Below are 20,453 nucleotides of genomic sequence, written 5' to 3' on the forward strand. Positions count from 1 at the left end.
TAGAGGGAGTTCAGGCCTCGCTGGTTCTGAAGTGCTGATGAGACTGAACAAATAAACAAACAAACAAGCGAAAACAAAGACTGTCAGGGGCGTAATGGATGCCTTGTTCTTCTCTGTCATCCTTCTGTCAGCAAACCATCATACCCCACTTTTAAGATGTCGTTATGATAAAATTAAGTGGATCTGAATTATATAATAACTGCATTTTGTTTCAGTAATGATGACTTACCGATTCCAGCCTCCTTGCTGGACATTCGTTTGTAACATAACTGGTCAGGCTTGGTTGGTCTCCTTCTTCACAGCCTAGATTGTCAGATGAAGGTAATGTTCTGAAAACTTCAGGTGGGCTATACTTTGGGGAAGGGATTACACTTCAGATTCCTTGGCTTAAAATATTCTTTTTTGGGGATTTCAGAAAAAAGAAGGAGAAGGCTCTGGAACACTGGACAAAGATTCTTTAATGGAAAATTGTTGGGAACTGAAATAAATGATCGACTCTATGTCTTGGGGCCTATTGACAATAGCATGGAGTGTCTCAAATCACGTCTGAAGCCAACTTTTCCTCCTCATAGTCAGGAAGGTACAGCAGATGGAACAGGGACCTCAGGGTCAGGCGGAGGGAGTGTGAGGGCTGGCACCGCTCACCGTGTGAGCTGGTATCAACTTAGCTTTTCCTATTCATAGTGCAGGTGGTGATGATAATACCCGTGTCATATCCGTCTGCTCAGACCACTACAAAAGTAACACAGAACGAGTGGCTTAAACAACAGAAATTTATTTTCTTATAGTTTTAGAGGCTGCGGCATTCAAGATCAAGGTGTGAACAGATTCAATTTCTGGTGAGAGCTCTCTGCTCCTCCTGGCTGGTCACCTCTGTGGCCTTCTCATTCGTCCTTAGGTGGCCTCTCCTCTGTGTGAGGGGAAGGGGGGAGGGAGCACGCTCTCTGTTGTCTCATCTGATATGAATATATTTCACTGGCTCAGGGCCCCACCCCTATGACCTTATTTAACCCTGATTACTTCCTTATAGACCTCATCTTTAAGGACAGCCACAGTGGATTGCTGGGAGTAGGACTTCAACACATGAATTTGAGGGGAGGGAGAGACACAAACATTCAGTACATAACAAATGTCAGAAGGCTTTAATGAAGACTCAGTGATACGATGGTGCTAATTACCTGGCTCCATCTGGGTGTAGCCTACAGATTAACTGAAGCTGACTTCGCTTGCCCCTGAAGAGATCTGTTGGGTCTTTTGTGTCCGTAACTGTTATCTCATCTGAAAGCTCTACTGCGAGAAATTTACATTTTGCCTTTCTAGCTAATTGTGTTATTACTTGTACCGCAGCATCTAACATAGAATGGCAGATGGAAACTGCTTTGTCCGTGTTATTAGTCCTAATATGCCTCATTTTTGTTTTGCCTTTTGCAAACCATCAAACCATAGTGTGATTACTTTGTGTCCCTCCTGAAGAGTTAATTCCTGAATTCTTAGGGTCTTCGGCTGGAAAAGTTCAAATTGCCTTCCCCTTTCTGTGAGGTACTTTCAAAGGGGAAGAGAATTGGGAGGAGGATCTTCTGTAATTACATTTCTTAAAAATAAATCCCAGAAACGCAATACATTTTGACTCAGCAATTCACTTCTTGGAATTTGTTTTAAGGCAATAACCTGAGGGACATAATATTGTGAATGCAAGGATATTACTTTTAGCATAGCCTGTGATGAGCAAAAATCAACTGGGAACAACTTCTACAGCCACAGCATCCAGGCTTGGTTAGATAAATCCAGCATATCTATTTCATGAAACTATAGGTAGCCACTGAAAAGCATGTTTCTGGAGAATATCTGTCAACACGGAGAAATATTTACAAGCGAGGCTGGAAGTAAGTAAGTAATATTTTCATTAAGTAAAATAAGCGAGGAGGAAGAATCTAAGACTGAGATGTTTAGTGGCTATTCTGGATAGTGAGATCTAATTTAGCATTTTCCTATGGTGTTTTCCAGTTGTTTGTATTAACTATTAATTGTGAATACAGAAGAACTTAATAGACAGTTTTTAAAAAGCTGAGACATCTGGGGACACACAGTGTTTTGGGTTGGGCTCTGCATTGGTCAAAACCTGCTGCAGAGGACCAGGCACAGATGAATGCTGGTGAGAAGGACAGGTTAGCACAATAGGTGGTGTTCCAATTCAGGGACTCCTGGAAAGCACTGATGGTCAAAATTTAAGTGGATACATATTTATCTTACTATAAAATATGCATATAGAAATATTTAAAAACTGGAAGGAAGTGGACATAAGTCAATAATGACATTTGTGGTGATTTGTCTTTTCTTCTTTATATATTTTTATAATTAAAAATATATACATAGGGGTGGTGCCGGTGGCTCAGTGAGTAGGGTGCCAGCTCCATGTACTGAGGGTGGTAGGTTCAATCCTGGCCCTGGCTAAACTGCAACAAAAAAAATAGCCGGGTATTGTGGCAGGCGCCTGTAGTCCCAGCAACTTGGGAAGCTGAGGCAAGAGAATCGCCTAAGCCCAGGAGCTGGAGGTTGCTGTGAGCTGTGATGCCATGGCATTCTGAGGGCAACAAAGTGAGATTCTATCTCTCTCTCCATATATATACAGAGTCTCACGCTGTTGTCCCAGGCTAGAGTGCCATAGCATCAGCCTAGCTCACTGCAACCTGAAACTCCTGGTTTCAAGTGGCCCACCTATCTCAGCATCCCAAGTAGCTGGGACTACAGGCATCCCCCACAACACCTGGCTAGTTTTTCTATTTGTAGTAGAGACGGGGGTCTCAAACTTCTGACTCAAGCAATCCTCCCACCTCAGCCTCCTGGAGTACTAGATTTATAGGTGTGAGGCACTGCACCCAGGCTAAAAGTGTTTTAACTAGAAAGATATTTTTTAAATATTTAATGCTTTACTACCCTACCACTTTCCCCCTGACTTAGCAAATGAAGAGGTTGAACGCTCAGGAAAAGTTAAACTGAAAAGTCTCAAGCACCAGGAATAGCAATGTACTTCCACGTCCCCATCAGCCGTCAGCTGGGCCCAGAGCATGTTGGTGTCTGAATCAAATACTAGCTGGCCGGTTAATACATGAAGATGGATTATCTGTGGGCGGCTCCTGTTTCTTCCTGGTGTGAATAGTTTTGAAGTTGGTGGCATATTAAACTTTAAAGTAAATAAAATCAAATAAAAATGGGTGGGGAAAAGAATTGCTTTCAGAATTGAGACACATTTTTGTTTCTTCAGGAAAACAGCCAGCAATAAAGAGACATCCCTGGATGAGAATTAAGAAGATTTCTAACCAGAAAGCTAACCATCAGTTGCTCATTTTGTTCCATGGCCAGATTCTGGTCATATTGTCCTCAGCCTTGGTCTCTCATCCAGCCACATAAGGGACAGGGACTTGTTATTTAGGGATGTGTGGTCATTGGCAGAAAGCTTCAGAAGATGTTGTTCCCATCTGCTTATCCACTTGATGGTCCCAACCCAGAGCAGATGGCTGGGTCTTCCCTAAAACATGCTGACCCAGAACCAGGGAGCCCTGGCACAAAGCTGGAAGGCCTTTCTTCCAAGGAAATCGAAAACCAAAATGTTGTGAAATCTATCAAATTAAATTTACTCTAGGGCTCTGAGAATTACAAAACAGTCCTCAGTCGGGGAAAAATAGTAATTAAGTTACCTATTTGCATAGTATCTATCATCTTGTGAAGTCCTTCACCTGCACATTTCAAATTCAAATTCACCCGACCTAGAAACAAGACAGGCAGGACAGGTCTCATTAGCCAAGGTTAAAAAAGAACTCAAAACACAGATTCAGTGCTCTGTCCGAAGTCAGCTGGTATGTCAGTGAAATAGATGGGACTTTATTGAGGTATAACTCACATACAATAAAACTCATCCATTTTAAACACGTAATTCCGTGAGTTTTGACAAATGTATACAATGTGTAACTACCAACACAATCAAGATGCAGGGCACTTCCATCTCCCCAAACCTGTCCCCTTGCCTTTGTAGTCAAATCTTCTTCCACTCCAACCTCTGGTCCCTGGAAACCACAAATCTGGATTCTAGTACCATAGTTTCACTATTTCTAGTATCTTAGAGAACTGAAATCCAGAGCATACGGTCTTGTGTTTGGCCTCTTAGCATGATGTTTTTTCTGAGATTTATCCATGCTGTTGCATCTATCAATGATTCGATTATTTTTATTGCTAAGTAGTATTCCATGGTGACAGTATTCTAATGTGTATTTTATTCTAGTGGGATTGTGATCTGTGACTAGATCTCAGTCTGCTCATCTCTTTACCTGTTGATTCATCTTTACTTTGGGACCTACTAAATGCTGAGGAGTACTTGCCTCCCGTGATGCTCCCCTCTGTCCAAGCTCTATGAGGGCAGGGACAGTCTTGGTCTGGTCCACGGCTCTCTCCCCAGGGCCTGGTACAGAGGAGGCACCCAATCAAAATGTTATAAACAAATAACATTATAAATGAATAAATGAACACATACGGCAATGTCGGTCTAGGTAATCAACTGAGAAGGGAGACTGGCCTCAGAAGGGAACGACATCACTAAATAATTTCTCTATTTTGATATTTTTCAATATGAAGAAGTTCAGTCTTTTATAAAAGGAGGGCAACAATTCATACCTTGTATGACTGTTATGAAGAGTTCAGTGAGATCTCTTAAGGAAAGCATTTTACCCAGTGCCTGTCGTGTACTGAGTGCCTAATCTGTCATCTGGTTGTTGGAATAATGGATTATTTCGGTAAGAAGAAATGTCACTCAAGCTAGGAGTTGGCAAACTGCTATTTCCAGAAATTGAGAAACTAGTTCTGCCTAGTTTTCTTCCTTTCTTGGTATGTAAAGAAATTTGACCATCTGTTCAGAGGTCATTGGTGACTGACATTTTAGCTTGCGTGTTTGTGCAAAGCTGTCTCCTTAGTATGTCCTCTGTGGTATTGTTTTAGAAAGTGGCTGCTGAGATGGTCTTCCCACTTCCATCACTGGTAATTAGACAGTAAACTTACATTTAAAGACTGATTCAGCGTGCGAGTATAAAATGACCTGCTACAAACTCAGGAAGCCTTCTTTGCCACTCTGTCAATTTTGACCAGCTACCCCCAGAATTTCCAGTTGTGCCCCCACCGGCCCTCCTATCACTTTTCCTTTGTTGCTTCAATTCAGATTCCTGATGATGTGGCAGATGATGAAACTGGCCTCGAACAGAACTGTTGTCCCCTTGCATAAAAGAATCAGCTGTACCAAAATAGTGTTGCCATCTTCAAAGGGAAGTGGGATTACAAATACCATTTGTTTTCTAAGAGCTGAACCTCCTGTTCTCTGGATAAAGGGACGTGTGTGACTTACCATCATCTTGCTTTCATTTAAAGACCTCTTTTGATTGAGTGACTTTTCTAGGACAAAAAAAAAAAGTTCTAAATCCAAGCCCCACCCATTTTCCCTCCTCCACCATCTCTTGCTGAAGAATTTCATTGGCCTGTTGGCTTGCCTCATCCCAGCCTGTGGCCGTGGCACGATTTTCTATGACTCACACTGTTCCCCTCCTTAAAATGCTTTAGGATCCAAGAATCCTCAGATGACCAGAAAGATCATCATATCTAATAATGAAGTGTTCGTTTTCAATTTAAGCCTGTTTCCTTGGACCCTGTTAGTGGAATTTAAGGAGCATGGCCCAGGATCTATATGATTCTGAGCAGCTTCCTCAAGTTTTCTGTGCCTCCATTTCTTCATTTATAGAGATAATAGTGAAGTCTTCTTCATGGGATTGTTGTGAAGGATTAAAGGAATAATTACACTACATCCTTAGACTCGTGCCCGCCCCGCAGAAGGTAGTACCTGTTAACATCTGTCAGTGCTGCTGCTGCTACTGTTACAGTTGTCATCATCATCTCAATCTCCACCAGAGGGCAGGGCATTCTCTAAAACCCAAGCGTCAGCAAACTATGACCCTTTGTTTTTGTAAATAAAGTTTTATTGGAACACAGCCATGCTCTTTCCTTTACATTATTGTGCTACAAAGGGAGAGTTAGACACCTACAACAGGGATCACATGGCCCACAGGGTTTCAACTATTTTCTCTTTGACTATTTATAGACAAAGATTGCTGACTCTTGCTCTGCCCACCTTTCAGCCCCTTCTACTGTTAATGTGTTGAGTGCTTTGGGAGAAACACCAAGGACTGGTGCATTAGAGTGACCTGACAGCTGGTAGAAGGCAGATAGATCTCTGCGAGTGAAGCAGGAGGGACAGGCAAGAGCGTGGAGAGAGGAGAAAGCTGGGGGTGGGCAGAGAACATCCTGAGAAGGGGCTGGGGTGAGATGACTTTGCAAGCCTCCTAGCCCAGCCCCGAATAGGTCCTGACCTGGGCTTTTTTGAGGCTGGATTGTATCTGGCAATAGTTGGGGGAGGGTTTTCTCATTTTCCACTGGTCAGTAGCTTTCTTCCTCTAAGTTTCCCATCACTTTCTCAACTGGTCAGTTTACAAAATGTCCCCACTGAGATCAAAGCAAGTCACGCCGTTCGGTAGCTTCAGACAGAATTATATTTCACTATTTTTCCATCAACACTACAACTCATTACCTACTATGTGTCCGACACTGGGGCAGGTATAGGAATTTAACTGTGGACCTTACCCAGAGAGTGCATAATCTATTTTTTAACTGCAAAGTCATAAACCCTTCCAACCAAGGACTTAAGGTTCCAGCCTCACTCACTTGATACCTTGGGATGCTGAGCAAGTGCCCAGGATTGCAAATAAATGGTAACTAATTAACACCTGCAGTCAAGGTCATAAAATCTTCAGGGCAAGCTGTGTCCACTGAAGACCTCTGCTCTCATCACCAGAGATTCTGCTGAGCAAAGAATGGGCTGAGCTGTGTTCTCAGTGCCTGTCTTTTGCTTGCTGTGTTTCTGGCACCTGTGGTTTCCACATGCTGTGTCACTAGGTCCTTCCATCAGCTCCGTGAAGTAGCCCCCCATCCATTCTATACATGGAGAGCAGATGCTCAAATTGCCACAGCTAGTCAAATGGTGGAGGTGGGATTTAAATTCCTGCCCCTGGGACTTCAGAGCCACCATTATAGTGTATTGTTCAGCTTCTTAAAGAGAAGGAGGAGGAAGATAAAAAGCACATCTGGCTGGAAACAAGAAAAAGTGGAGAGCATTAAACAGTGTCTGCTGTTTGAAATCCTGAAACCTCAGATCTAATGGGGAGAAGTTCCAAAGCAATAGCTTTGCACCCCCCCCCCCGCCTCAGCACTTTTTTTTGGAAACAAATTCCTACTTCCTGGCTTCCAGAGTTAACAAATATTCACTTTTGCCATATTGCCTCAGAATTTGAGAACAATTAAACAGCACATTGAAGAAATAAAAGTCTCCTATGTTTTCCTCCCTGATTCTTAGAGCCAATTATTCTTAGTAAGTGGATCTTTGTTGAGTCCCTCCCCACCCATGTTTTAGATTGCATACTAGATCGTATTTGGAGACACTTGCCATTTTAGCTGTTGAGCGAGTTTGTTTTTGGCTTTGGTTTTTAAATCTTAGCGATTCTTCCAGTGGTTAGAGACTCTTTTTCTTCTCTTTTTCTCTCTGGTAAACCAGAGTCAGTCCCAGATCCCTTCTGCCCCTCAGAAGCAGGCACCCGGGTGATATTCCCCATTTGATAGTTTGGGAAGACCTTGTCTCTGCCTCTTGAAATGGCCTAGTGACAGGAAATGCTATTCTGAGAGCTGGACCAGGCTCCTGGACAATCATTGTTCTGAGCAGGGAGGTGTGAGCTCCAGACCTTGATGATTGCTCTGATACCAAAAATTCTTTCTTATCCCCTGTGCATGAGAGAATAGGGTGGTATGTGCGTGTACTCAGCACTATGCTGGGGATGGGGGACAGAGTGCTCTGTGCACCTCTCTTCCCAATCCTGCATTCAGTGACAATGATACAGGACAGGTGGCGCCCCAGCCAGCTCAGCTGAGCTGGGCTGGAGGACCAGCCGCCTCCGCCTTAGCGGGGTTGGTGTGGAGGCAGCCGGCAGAGGAACCAGCGTGCTGGAGCGTAGGCAAGGGACAGGGGGAGCCTCCCTCCCCCACTGGAGTCTTCAGTAGCCAAAGGGACCGGACAACTGCTGAGGAGACACCGGCATCTTGGTGTCTCCTTCCCCTTTACACTTATGACTTAATAGAAACCCCCTTTTCCTATGCCTAGGTCAATTTCATGTAAGTTTCCTAGGCCTCAGTTCTGCGAATGGACTGTGCCCATTCATTAGTACATTCATTCACCTGCCCCAGCGGAAAGACTATGTGGATTCATTTCCTGGCCTCATACAGAAGGAACCCATGCACCTATATAGACCGCTAAACGGGGAGAGACGGAGAGAAAAAAACGGAGAGAGCTTTTCTCTCCCGACTTGGGTTTTGTTTCCCTACCAGGAACTTTAGTGTTTTTGTATTCTTTTCTGTAAATAAATTCTGTCTTGCCACTGATCTGTGGTCCACGAATTTATTCTTCAAATCACCGAGACCAAGAACCTGAAAGTCCAGTATCAGATTTGGTGAGCCAGCCAAGAGAGAAGACGAAATTCCAGTATCAACATCATATTTCACTGGAAATTATAATGTAGCTTGAAATTAACCCTGGCGGGAATGTTTGCACCTTGGAAATTAACAAACGCTACAAATGAAGGCTTGTTTTCTTTCTTTGTTTTCAGATAGCTGGGTAAGCATTTACCCGTGCATGACTGGATATCGCCCATAATTTATTTTTTCTTCTGTTATAAACACATTACCCCATTCTTTACTATCACCCAAAGTACTGTAATGAACATATGTGGTACTTGTACACACATATGTGCCTAGCAGTGGAGTTTCTAGCCTATGAACTCTGCAGAATTCAACCTTGTCAGACAGCATCAAGTCACTGTCCTACCAGTGTATGAGACTTCCTATTTCCTCACCGTTTTGCTGACACTTGGTATTTGGTCGTCTTCAGTTAGCCGATCTCAGCTTGAAGAGGCATTTCATGTTATTTGAATTTGTATTTTTTTCCTGAATTCTTGTGGGGTTCAAAATATTTTTATGTATTTATTGTTCATTTGGGTTTTCTTGTGATTTTTCTATTCATATACTTTGTCCATTTTCCTCTTAAACCATATCATTTTTTTCTTATTGATTTTTATAAAAATTCTTATAGATCCTGAAATTTTATTCAATTATATACAGTATAAATGCCTTCTCTCATCAGTGGCTTGTCTTTTAGTTATGTTTTTGTCATAAAGAAGTATAAGGGTTTTTTTTTTTTTTTTTGAGACAGAGTCTCACTATGTCGCTCTCAGTAGAGTGCTGTGGCATCACAGCTCACAGCAGCCTCAAATTCTTGGGCTCAAGTGATGCTCTTGCCTCAGCTTCCCAAGTAGCTAGATCTACAGGTGCCTGCCAGAACACCTATTTCTGTTGCAGTTGTCATTGCTGGTCACCTGGCCCAGGCTGGATTCGAACCCACCAACTTTGGTGTATGTGACTGGGGCCATTATCACTGTGCCATGGGCACCGAGCCAGAAGTATAAGTTTTGATATAGCCAAAATTATGATTCTTTTCCTTTATCACTTCCACGTTTTTTCTTTTCCTTGCTTAAGGAATCATTTTGAACTCAGAAGTACAGGCTAATTTTTCTATATTTTCTTTTTCTAAGTTTTGATTTTCCTATTTACATTTTTAATTTATCTAGAGTTTATTTTTGTGGATAAAATTGTAAAAATTTAATTTTTTCCTCATCCAGAAATACTATTGTTCTAAATACTATTATTGAAGAGACTAAAGTTTCCCTGTTCATTTTTTGGTTCCTCTTATATACAAAAGACCCGTGTGTGTTTGCCTTTGACTGATTCTCCCTATCCTGTTCTGGAGACTCATTTGATCTTTCTTTCAGGCAATATTACACTCTCTGATGACTGTAACTTGATAAGCTTCTTGATATTCTATTAGGGTAGTTCCTTTCTCTTTACACACTCTTTTCAGAACTTTCTCATCTATTATGACTGGTCTATTCTTTCATAAGCATTTTAGAAACAATTTGTCAATTTGGCAAACTTTACTGAAAACCCTGTTGGAATTCTTACTGGAATGACACTGAATTTATAGATGAATATCAGAATAATCTGTGAATATTTCTCTGTCTCTGTCTCTCTCTCTTCATATATATGAAGAGAAAGATAGAGGCACAAAGGTAGAAGGTCATGTCTGTATGCCTTTTAATAGTTGTTTTATAACATTTCCATAAAACTCAAAATTCATCTTTTATTAGAGTTAAATAATTCACAATCATTTTATGTATTATTCTATTTCTATCATTAAGGGAATCTTTTATCCATTATATGAAGAGTTATGGCTGATGTTTAAGAATATTATTCATTCCTATATGCTAATGTCAGTATTGATAGTTTCCATTTTTTTGCAGTTTGGAACTTAAGTTTTTAAGGTGGACCTGGTATCAGTCCTTGAAGGGAGTCAATGAAGTTACCTTGGACTACCTTTTCTAACACTACAGTACCTATGGAAGGGTCAAAGTTTCTAATATGACAGTTAGGGCAAAGTCTAAAAGGTATTTATGACAAGATGTTTTTGCTAATATCAGTTCACTTGCAACAATGGTTTGGACTAAATCCACTTACCTTCTCTCTTTTACCCTGATTTTTGCTCACACAGCAGCTGTCTCGGTAAGTAGAGCTCTGCTCTTTGGGATTTTTGGAAATATTAATTCTAGTGGACATTATCGATTTACTGTACATTTGTTTTCTTTCAGATTAAGCATCTTTCTAAAGGAAATGGTAAGTATCAATATAAATGCATAGAGAATGCTTCGGAGCATTTTCTCTTTTGTTCAGCAAACACTAGTAACTTTTTTTTTCTTCTCATTTTTAACAGTACCTGATTCAGATCTTGGGGAACAGAAGGATATTTCAGAAATCAATCTAGGTGGGTTCAATTTTTTAGATCATTAATGTGGTGAAAGCATTGCTAAAAATCACTTACCCTCATGCTGCATTGTATTATTAAGAGAGTTGGGAAAGAACATTTATTGGTGCTTTATTAGGATTTTCAGTTTCTGAAAAATGAAAATGTAGAAAGAGAAAGATGGTTAGACCACATTTTCCAGGAGACCTAGTAAGTCCTCAGTGGATCTAGAAATACGTAACAAGTTGTCAGTTCATAAAGATTTTATTTTTCCAGTTTCTATTTTCAAGAAAAAGAAAGAAAAATGAATAATTATTCTGCTTAGGGAAGAAGCCTTTAGGTTATGTTTAGTGGGAGAGGGGGAACCCAGCTCCACCCTGCCATTGACACAGCCCATTCACTAACAACTGGGTGGTTGGGACTTAGAGAAGAGTGTAAATACGAGTAGTGTATTTCTTAAAGAACCACCAGTCCCATCTATTGCTGAGGGGAGAGAGAAGCTGAGTCATCATCTCTTTTTCCCTTCTGTTGTTCCGATTCTAAACATGAGAGAGAGGCCCCTGGATTCCAGGTGTTTGGTTAGGATTGCTGGGAGCAGACGTACTTAGGAGCATGACGGCCTGAAGTTCACAAAAGCGCTCATATCTAGTCATGTATTTGTTTGTCCAGCCTGTACTGCAGTAAGTGTTGTTTTCATTTTGTAGGCAAGGACAGGGGGCCCCTTCCCGTCCCATCCGTGTTGGTGCTCGGGCTCCCTCCAGGCCTTCTGCCTCATACCTCCATAGTTCAGTGCTATCTGAAGACTGCAAAACTAAAAATCCCCTACCTAAGGGTGAAGTTTCTCTGGCCTTGTCTCATTCACAGGGAAGGCAGCTAGCTAACATTTGATCAGAATAGGTTGAGAATGACTGGGGGGAGAGTAGAAATAATTAAATAAATTCGGAAGGGGGTCCAGTGACTCATGCCTGTAATCCTAGCACTTTGGGAGGCCAAAAGCTGAAAGATTGCTTGGGGCCAGGAGTTTGAGGCCAGCCTGAGCAAGAGTGAGACCCCATCTCAACAAAACATTTTTATAAAATGAGCTGGGTATAGTGGCACATACCTGTAGTCCCAGCCACTTGGGAGGCTAATGAAGGATTGCTTGAGCCCAGGAGTTTGAGGTCGCTGTGAGCTATTTTGATGCCATTATACTCTTACTTGGACGATAGAGACCCTGTCTCAGAAAAAATATTTTTTTTTTAGAAAGGTCAATGGGTGTGTGTCTAAATGGATTTTGAGCCAGGTACAAAAATATCTCTCTTTAGAGTCTGTGAAGGTGTATATCTTTGAAGGTGTATACAGTTCAAAGGAAATGGTGTATTTTAAAACAGGGCTGGGATTACAATTAGAGTTTTTCTAATCTCATTCTTACTTCTCTAGCAAAAATTAAATATTTACCTCTGAGACATTTCTTATCCCTAAGCCCCACCACCACTTGGTCCCTGAACTGTGACCTCAAAGAGAAATCTCTTTGTCATGTGAATCCTCTTTTTAGGCCATTCCAATCCAGCCAAGAGGATTGATGGGGGTAGCCGTGTAGCCAGAGTCTGACATCATATTGACTGGGAAAATCGTTTAGAGAAAGTTGCCACCTCTTGACCCCTTTCTCTCCATGTGACCCAGTGCTGACCTAACCTTTCTTCTCCTGGGCCCCAACTTCTGCTCCTCACGTTCTTTTCATTTTAGTAAATGCAGCCCTCTCCTTCTTGAGTTTAGGCTTAGATGCTCAGAGTCTCTCCTGTCTCTCTCTCGTACCCTCTACACAACACCTGCTATTAGATCTGCCTTCAGATTCTAGCAAGTCAAGATTCTGTAGGATATTCATCGTCCCCACCCCAGTCAGACACCGCACATCTGGCTGGTCCTTCCAGTGGCCTCCTGACTGTGCTTCCTTCTCTGTCTGCATCCCCCACCCCCACCCCAGAAGATGCTTCTCGGCATGGACAGAGCTCTCCTTTTACTGTCATTTACATCTCGTCACTTCTTATATCCAACCTTCTAATGACGTCTCCTCCACAGCAATATAAGGGGCCTAGAGTCCTGGTCCTCGCAGTGCAGTTCCCACCCAGCACCGCCTACACTACTCGGGAGCTTTCTTAACAGTGCAGCCTCCGGGCTTCACCCCAGACTCGGCATCAGCATCTGCATGTGGGCAGGCCCCTGAGTGACTCCCGCACACACAGGAGGGTGAGCCGTGTGCCCTGACGGCCTCTCTGACCCCATTTCCACTCCGCACCCCCTTCCGAGCGGAGCTCTTCCCAGGAGCCTGACTACACAGCTGTCCTCTACAAAAGCCTTTTTCAATGTGTGGTTCCCCGCCCTCCATCCAGTCCTGGCATTTTCAGGAAAGTTGTCAGAGCGAACATTCTCAGGCCTCATCCCAGAACAGGGGATTGCAGCAGTGTGCATTTACCAAGCCCTCCGGGGCATTCTGATGCTCACATTTGAGGACAGCTGCTCCGAGACATCCAGGCTTGCTGCCTGGGACCCTCCTGTCTGCTGTCGCCTCCACCTCCAATATTCTTCTTTCATTTCCTCACACTGTTCGATTTCTGCTGAAACACCTTCTCTTTGGGGAGGCCTTCTTTCACCAAGCTTTATTTATCATTTATTAATCTTTGAGACAAAGTCGCACTCTGTCACTCCAAGTAGAGTGCTGTGGTGTCATAGCTCACAGAATTCTTGAACTCCTGGGCTCAAGTGATCTTCTTGCCTCAGCCTCCTGAGTAACTGGGACCATAGGTGCATGCCAGGATGCCTGGCTAATTTTTCTATTTTTATTAAAGATAGGGTTTCTTCTTGCTCAAGCTGGTCTTGAATGCTTGAGCTTAAGCAACCCACCCACCTCCGCCTTCCAAACTGCTAGGATTACAGGTGTGAGCCACCATGCCCAGCCCCTGACCAACCTTTAAAAAAATAGCAGATCTCTGCCACCGCACCCCTCCTTTCCCCCTTTGCTTGTTTTGTGTTTTGACTTTTATGTGCTTTTAACCATCTACCCATTTTGTGTCTCCCCCTTTCCCTGATCAGGAGGTTAAGCACATCCAGGGAAAAATGTGCATGAAGTGGGTGTTGCAAGGACGGCCTTAGTTAGTAGCAGGTGAAACCATGATGCCTCCTAATACCTAGCAGAAGAAGTGATGTCCTTTTAAATGCTTGAGAAATTTTTTAAGGATTTTTCCTCTTGGAATCTTGCTTTCAGAAATGTATGAGGCCAGGACTAAGTGATTCCAGCGGTGAGAGAGTATATTCTGCTAAGCATCTGATGGCAGGTGTTTGGAGATACAGATTTGAATGGGTCTGTCCACATTCCCCTCATCTTATTTATTACAAGGGTGGCCATTTGAACTTGGTTTACAGAGTACCATCATGCCCTCATGGGAAAGAATAAAATCAACCCATTTACGTAGGGACAAGAGGCAGGATGGTACAATAGCTGAAAGGTCTCCGAATGGGAAGACAGTGACCACCGAGTGCCTCACTTTCTGGCCTTGGACTCCACTTCTTCCTTTGAAACACGAGTGTTTTAGAATCAACGATAAATAAGATCCCTTTCAACTCATCTCTTACTTCTAAGATCCTAGACAAGGTTTCTTATTCTGAAATTGGAAACTGAGGATATGACAATGTGTGATACTTCTCGGCCACTCACAATTGCTCAATTAGAGGGAATTCTTCTATTGTTTCCAAAGGAGTCTCACCACATAAAGATTAATAATCAAATATTTACAATGGCAAAGGTTACCTTTATCATGAGAGGTGCCTTTTAATAATGCTCATTTAAACATTCTTTTTCTTTCTTTTAAATCTGCATGTAGCTGCTGGCTTGGACCTCTTTCAAGGGGACATCCTCTTGCAGGTGCGTACCTGTGGATGACACAGTCACATTCCTAAGACTGGCTGTGCCACTGGGCTCTGTAGCCATCCCTGGGATGGGTAATGTGAAGGGGACAGACAGTTCTAACCTGTAACCTGTGTCTGTGAGGATCACCACTGTGGTCGGTAGGGACAAAAAAAGAAACACAAGCAAACGACAGAAGAATGCGTGTTATTCTATGGCTTTTCAATCCAAATTTTCCAAAAAGCGAAGAATGAGAAGACAATGCCTTACAGCAGCTATCTCCGTTTGGGGGAATTGCAGGTCTTCTTTATTTTGTTCTTAAAATGTTCTCTGCTTTCCCCAAATTATCTCTCTTCTATTGCACTTATAATCAGAAGGCAGACGCTCCTGAACTGTTTGAACTCTGTGACAGCCTATTGGTGGAATGAGAGTTCTGGGAAGGAGGAGATCAAGGTGTGACCTTGAGGACTCGGCTTCCTACTCATCTTTGCCTTTGTTTTCACAGAAGTCCAGGAATGGCCTGCGAGATCCCAACGCCAGGTGGAAATTCCCCATTCCTTACATCCTGGCTGACAATCTGGGTAAGGTTAACCATTCTCACTTAGCGGGTTAACTGTTCTCCCCACCCTCTTCCTGGTCAGCAGCTTCAGATTCGGAGTAACCACCAGTGTATAGGAGGCTTTCCAAACCCTGGTGATTCATCAGCTGCTGGGAAGAAACACATGATGTTATATCAAAACCAGTGCTGCTTAGCCAGAGATACACAGTATTAAAGCATAATTTTTAAAACACACCACACATTAAAGTGTTAACGAAATCAGGACCAGCGTAAAAACAGAAATATAATGAAATATAATTTGGCATCATGGCAATGAACAATTTGCACGTTAATAGTTTGTCTGGATGAATGTAAACACAGTACGAGGACATTATTTTCAGCATATTGATTTCTTCTCTCTTTGCTGCAGGAGGAAAATGCCACATGTGAAAGTTCATGTTCCGTATGCTTGTGGTCTATTTTCTCAGTATGAATGATTTCTACTCTTTTCTCTCCCTTAAGATAAAGGTCAGAATAAATTATAGTTTACTCATTGTTGGAAATAACAACTGGTGGACGTAACTAAATATTAGCAGCCAAGTGTAGGAACTGGCCTGGCCCTCGAGCAGTGACTGATAGCTCGGCAGCCACATCAGCTCAACATCTGCAAGGCCCCTCGTGCTTACATAGACAGGCAGGACTGGAGAGCAGAGGGAAGCCGGGACAGGGTTGCTGCCTCTTGCTGGGTGGCCAGGCTGCTCCCACTCTCAGGAGATGCAGATCAGGCTCAGCATTTTCCATCGTCCTTACCAGCTCTGCCTGCAATCGCTGTTCTGGAGCACAGCCACACATCCACCATGCCGTTGTATTCAGTGGTGTGAATACTGTGTGCTAACCGACCGCACTGGCGTTATTTTCTCCAGTGTTTGCCTTGCAAATTTACAGAGCACCAATATTTATTGGAGTGTGATTTAAGAAACATCAGCCTGAAGAGAGGTTCTTTCCCATTACAATTCCTCCCATCTGTTACACACCCTGTTATGTGCCAGGCACTGTTTCCACCTGATGTCTTGTTTAATCTCACCATGCCTCGGTCATGGGTTGTCTGTACTCCCCAGACTTCTCAGTGCGTAAGATCCACCCGAGGATCTTCTTCACCTACAGAGTAGGTCAAGGTTACTGGCTGAGATTCTCCATGTCTAATGATCCCACAGGCAACACTGACGTTGTTGGTCTCTGTGCACAGACCACAACCTGAGTTGCAAAGTCCATTGTGAAAGCCAACCTACTAACTGGAGTTCAATATTTGTGTGGGATTCCTTTTTAAAGTTAAATTTACATAGAATGAAATAAATCAGTAGTAGGCAAGGCTTCCGACAAACTCATAAACTTATATAACCCACTTTTCCATCATTCCAGAAAGTTCCTTTGGATCTTTTCTAGGCCATCCCCACCCTCACTTCCCAAGAGACAACCACCATTCTAATCTTTCCCATAAATAAGTTTTACCTGATTTTAAACAGATATATGGACAAATGGAATCAGACACTGAAGTGGTTATTCTTCATGTCTGGCTTCTTTTTCTTGTTTTTGAAGTTCTTTTACATTATTGTGGATCAATAATGAATTCTTTTTCTTGATACTACTCAGTGGTATTTCTCTGTATTAATACACTGAAAATTATCCTCCATTTTTCCTACAGGAGTTATTATGAAGAAAGTTGTGATTATTCTTGTACAAGCTTGTCTAGATATGTGGTTTCTATTTCTCTTGGTTAAATGCCTAGGAATAGAATTGCTTGATAATAGGGTAAGTCTATGTTTCACTTTATGAGAAAATGCCAGTTTTCTGCAGCGGCTGTGCCATTTTACTTTCCTACTAAAAATGTATGAGCGTTCCATTTTCTCTACCTCTTCACCAACATGGGCCATGTTAATCTTTTTCATTACAGCCATTCCAGTTTAAGTGAAATGGCATCTCCCTGTGATTTTAATTTGCATTTCCCTAATGACTAATGACCTTTAGCACATTTTAATATCCTATGAGCTATTCACGTATCTTCTTTTATGAAGTGTCTGTACATCTCTTTTGCAATTTTGAAAAAATTTTACTTGTTGTCTTTTGATTACGTGTAGTAGAATTATATATGATGGATAAGCCCTTTGTCAAGATATATGTGTTATGAATATTTTCTCCCAGTCTCCGACTGGTCTTTTTGTTTTAGTGGCATAGTTTGAAGAGCAAAAATTGTAAGCCTCATAAAGTTTGGTTTGTCGATTTATAATATTGATTATTTAATTTATAGTTTCTGCTTCTATATTGTAAGCCTTCCTTGCTGAAGTCGCAAAGATTTTCTCTAATATTTTTTAAGAGCTTTATAGTTTCAGATTTCTCTGAAATTTATTGCAAATTAATTTTTACATGTAGTACAATGGAGAGGTTGAAATTGATTGACTAATATTTGTTAATCCGGTTGTTCTAGTATCGCTTGCTGTAGCTACTTTCCTCGTTGAATTGACTTGGTGCCTTTGTCAGAAATAACTGTTTAACGGTTGATTTATTTCTGGAACCCCTAGGTCGTTGCTTTGTTCTACAACTGTTGAACACAGTTATCACACAGTGTTAATTACTCTAGCTTTATAGTTAACCTAAATCACTCATCAGTGCTGTTACTTTGTAGATTGTTTAGGATGTTTTTATAAGAATTCTTCTCATCTACTAATACAGTATTACATCTTCTTTACCAATTTTTGCATCATTTATTGCTTTTTTCTTGCCTTATTACACTGGCTAGGACTCCCATAACCATAGAATAGAAGTAGTGAGAGTATCATCTTTGCCTTGTGTCCAATTTTAGTGGTAGCATTCCATATTCCATTCATATGCGACACTAACTGTGGGTTTTCTGCAGACGCCTTTGTATGGAACATGAACGTTTTCTTGATGAATAGCTGTTAAAATTTGCCAAGTATCTTTTCTGCAACTACTGAGATAATGCTATAATTTTTATTCTTTATCCTGTAACATGGGAAATGACATCAAATTTGAATGCTAAACCAACTTTGAATTTCTCAGATGAGCACCAGAACAAGTAAAACTCATCTATTAATAAAACATATATGCATGTATATACATTTCTATATATCTACATATAGACAGATAGATATCTAGCTGGCTGAGATGTGTTATCCTGCTCATATTTTGCTAGATTTCATTTGCTAACGTCTTGTTAAAGATTTTTGTGTTTGTATTTGTGAAGAATATAGGTTTCTAATTTTTTCAATTGTATTATCTTTATCATGCTTTCGTAAAGCAGATCTCAGAAAACAAACTTGGAAATCTTCCCTCCTCTTTTATCTTTTACATGAGTTTGTGTCGGATCAAAACGAGTTTCTTTTTTAAATGCCAATAAAATTCACCAATAAAATAATCAAGTGATGAAATCTTTTGCAGGGTAGTATTTTTATAATGAATTCAGTTTATTTAATATTTTTAAAATAATGCACATGTTTCTATTTCTTTGTATGCCCCCTTGGCTAATTTGTATTTTCCAATAATGAAAAGCTTAAGAGTATCTCCATAGATGCAGGAGAGGCATTGGACAAAATTCAACAGCTATTTTAACTAAGGTGCTAAAAATATTAGCATACTATCTTATTGTCTTCCTAAGGCCTGTATAATCTTCAGTGACAGTCTAATTTCATTCCTGATGCTGGGAATTTGTGTTTTCACTCCTTTTTGTGGATCAGGTTTGCTAAGGTGATATTGATGTTATCAATCTTTTCAAAAGTAACAATTGTGGCCTTGTTAATTTTCTCTTTGCTTCTCTGGTTTCTATTTAGATGCTCTCTGTTCCTTATGATTTCCTTCCTTTCTCCTTCAAGTTTAGTTAACTCTACTTTTTCTATATTCTGAAGGTGGAAGTTTATATCGTTGATTTTACGTATTCATTATTTTCTAATATAATATACGCTACAATATGGCATCTAAAGCTACACATTTTATTTGAAGCTCTACTCTTACTGCTTTCTACAAATTTTGGCATGTTTATTAAAATCTGCTTTACATATTTTCTGATTTCTGTTGTCATCCCATGTCATCCCCATGGGCCAGTTAAAAATGGGTTTATGTTTTTTAAAAATCTCCTTAGACTTAATATTGTGCCACTTTGCATAAAATGTAAGCTTTTTATCATAGCAAAATTCCATTCATATCCCTGCCCTTTATACTATTATTGGTTTATAGTTTCTTCTATGTACTTTAAAAATCTTATGATACAATGTTATAATTTTTGCTTTATATGATAAGCTGTCCTTCAAAATGTTTGATTAAAAAAAGAGAGTCTTTGTTTTTATTTTTATACTTGCAATTTCTGCTGCTCTCCGTCTCTTCTGCAGATTTGAGCTCCTATCTAGTGTCATTTCTGACAAACTTCCTTTAGTGGTTCTTGTAGAGCAGATCTGTTGATGACACATTCTTTTCTTTCTTTTTACCTGAAAATAATCTTTATTTTGTCATCATTTGGAAAGGTATTTTTACTGGAAATAGAATTTGCCTTTAGAGTGGGGTTTTTTTAAAGCACTTTTTAACATATAATCCATTGTATTTTTCTTTCCCAATATTTGATTATAAAAAATATTCTAAATATGCAAAAAGTTAACATCATTGTGCATTGAACACTCACATACTCACCAGCTAGATCATACAATTAACGTTTGGTATATTTGCTTTAGCCCATCTATGAGATCTATACCCATCTCTCTATGAACCTATAAATTAATTCTGTTTGTGATGCATGTGAAAGAAATTTTCAGGTACATAGTACACTGTACCCCAAACATCTCAGCATACATATTGTTACCTAGAGTTCAATATGTTTATCTATCGTTCCTTTTTATGTAAAATACACACAGGGTAAAATGCATGAGTCTTAGATATACAATGCAATGAATTCTTAAGGATTCCTACACCTTTGTAACCCAAATTCCCATCAAGTGATGAGCCCCATTTTTAGCATTCCAGAAAGTTTTTTTCATGGCCTTCCCAGTTAT

At 40.8% G+C, this 20,453-nt stretch overlaps 1 protein-coding gene across 1 annotated transcript in view; it reads left to right on the forward strand.

Moving 5' to 3' along the window:
• Positions 1–10,633: 10,633 nt before the first annotated feature.
• The window catches only part of MEP1A (meprin A subunit alpha), a 31,747-nt gene continuing 21,927 nt past the window's right edge, over positions 10,634–20,453 (forward strand). The window contains exons 1-5 of the mRNA XM_023512838.1: positions 10,634–10,746; positions 10,833–10,857; positions 10,955–11,005; positions 14,842–14,882; positions 15,370–15,445. Of these exons, the coding sequence (XP_023368606.1) occupies positions 10,678–10,746; positions 10,833–10,857; positions 10,955–11,005; positions 14,842–14,882; positions 15,370–15,445 (262 nt within the window). The 5' untranslated portion in view covers positions 10,634–10,677. The remainder of the gene's footprint in view (positions 10,747–10,832; positions 10,858–10,954; positions 11,006–14,841; positions 14,883–15,369; positions 15,446–20,453) is intronic.

The sequence above is a fragment of the Otolemur garnettii genome, unplaced genomic scaffold, assembly GCF_000181295.1.
Source record: "Otolemur garnettii isolate 467f Iridium unplaced genomic scaffold, OtoGar3 scaffold00031, whole genome shotgun sequence".
NCBI lineage: Eukaryota > Metazoa > Chordata > Mammalia > Primates > Galagidae > Otolemur > Otolemur garnettii.